The sequence below is a fragment of the Aplysia californica genome, unplaced genomic scaffold (assembly GCF_000002075.1).
Source record: "Aplysia californica isolate F4 #8 unplaced genomic scaffold, AplCal3.0 scaffold00015, whole genome shotgun sequence".
Classification (NCBI taxonomy): Eukaryota; Metazoa; Mollusca; class Gastropoda; order Aplysiida; family Aplysiidae; genus Aplysia; species Aplysia californica.
This window is the reverse complement of record NW_004797285.1, coordinates 1,431,931-1,433,604: the sequence shown is the minus strand read 5'-3', so window position 1 is coordinate 1,433,604 and position 1,674 is coordinate 1,431,931. Positions and strand designations below refer to the sequence as shown.

The 1,674-nt window shown below is 34.2% G+C and overlaps 1 protein-coding gene across 1 annotated transcript in view; it reads right to left on the bottom strand.

Annotated features, from left to right (window-relative positions):
- LOC101863072 (polypeptide N-acetylgalactosaminyltransferase 5) overlaps window positions 1-1,674 on the bottom strand; it is a gene marked incomplete in the record, with an annotated part of 31,738 nt that overhangs the window by 9,178 nt on the left and 20,886 nt on the right. Inside the window, 1 exon segment of the mRNA XM_013085318.2 lies at window positions 444-561. Within this exon segment, the coding sequence (XP_012940772.2) occupies window positions 444-561 (118 nt within the window).

Genomic DNA, 1,674 nt, shown 5'->3' with positions numbered 1-1,674 from the left:
GTGTGTGTGTGAGTGTGTGTGTGTGAGTGTATGTATGTATGTGCGCGCGCGCGTGTGTGTGTGTGTGTGTGTGTGTGTGTATGTATGTATGTATTCATACACATAATTTTGTTTTATCGGATTTTTGCTGTCACATGAATCCCAAAAGGTCCCCCAAACATCTCTATATCATCATAACTGCATTAACCTTTGGTATAATGTGGAAAAAATACATATATACGGTAAAAGAAACCTAGAAATATTTCCAAACAAAAAAGAAAACTAAAAGTTCTAAGCTTGAGTATTTCAAAAACAAATGTAGTAGCATTACCAGGGGCCATTCTAGAGACGTTCGACAGATATCAAAAACTTAAAAAATTATATATAGGCCACATCATTAAATTTGTCCCTTTGCTTTTAACGGAGGATTAGTTAAAATACAGTCGATCATAAGATATGCCTACCTTAAACGAGAGCTCTAAATTTTCACATCCCCATATCTGTAGGCCCGGATCATACCGTCCAACCCGCTCAAAGTGACGCTTTGAAACAGCAAAACAGCAGCCTAAATGTGTGGGAGATCTGGAGGAGGGAAAACAGGAAGATTAAAGAACATGAAACAAGCTTTAAAACGCACAATCCCAACGATAAAAGCAGTTTAGTTTTCATTTGTATACTTTCACAAACGTTCTTTCATTATTTCACGCAAATTTTATCCTGTTATCACACGGTTAGTCATGTTCTTAACGATAAAAATCAGACTACTCAGGTTACATACTATTAATTATTTATTCATAAAACGTTTGTTAAAATGTGATCGCGCAGCGTTCACCCTTGCTTTGTGGAAAACCACTGTGAGGTTCAATTCGTGTGATCCCACACGTAGATCTATAGCTTTTAAGGGCAGGTGCTGCTGAAAGTTCCATCTCTTTTGATTTCCCATATACATGAATACACATGTTTTGTGTTATCACTGTGTTCAATGTATTAATGGGAATCGGTTAGATATCTTGATGTGAACTGAGGACATTGAAAAAATCCTACGGCTTTTTCAGTTTTCAAGCAATTTCTTTGTTTTTTGGTAAGATCATCATCTACTACAAGACAAAACTTTTATGAACAGGATAACTATATGTACATATTTCTATTCACTTTGTTTGAGTAGCTTATTTTGTGTGCTGTATCGGAAAAACGGACTTATTTAAAGAGGGGGGATTATTTAAAAAAATTACACCCCCCCCCTCCTCAACTACAAAAATGTATAACGACTATGCTAACGTGACGTTGATAACATTTGCAATATGATTGTAAAGACATAAACAACATTTAAACCTTACTAAATGTGGTAACACAATAGTGTTTTCAGTAATAATATATTATGAATTTTTTAATGAGACAATCTACGTAAGTCGTAAAAATAGTGTGAAAGATAACTCAAAGACGTTTAAGAAGGATTACGACTATGGCAACCTACCTATTGTGGTTTGACCGTACAGTAATACAGGGCGATCCCAAAAAATAATAAAATAGACAGCCAACCAACAAACTTTACAATCGATTTTCTAAATATCTCACACAAAAATTATTTTGGAATGTTGTAATTTGGAACAGAGATAATTAATTTAAAAGGAATTTGTTTGACATAAAATCCACAAAGAAGAAAAATATTTTGAAAACGTAAATGGCTTAAGACAC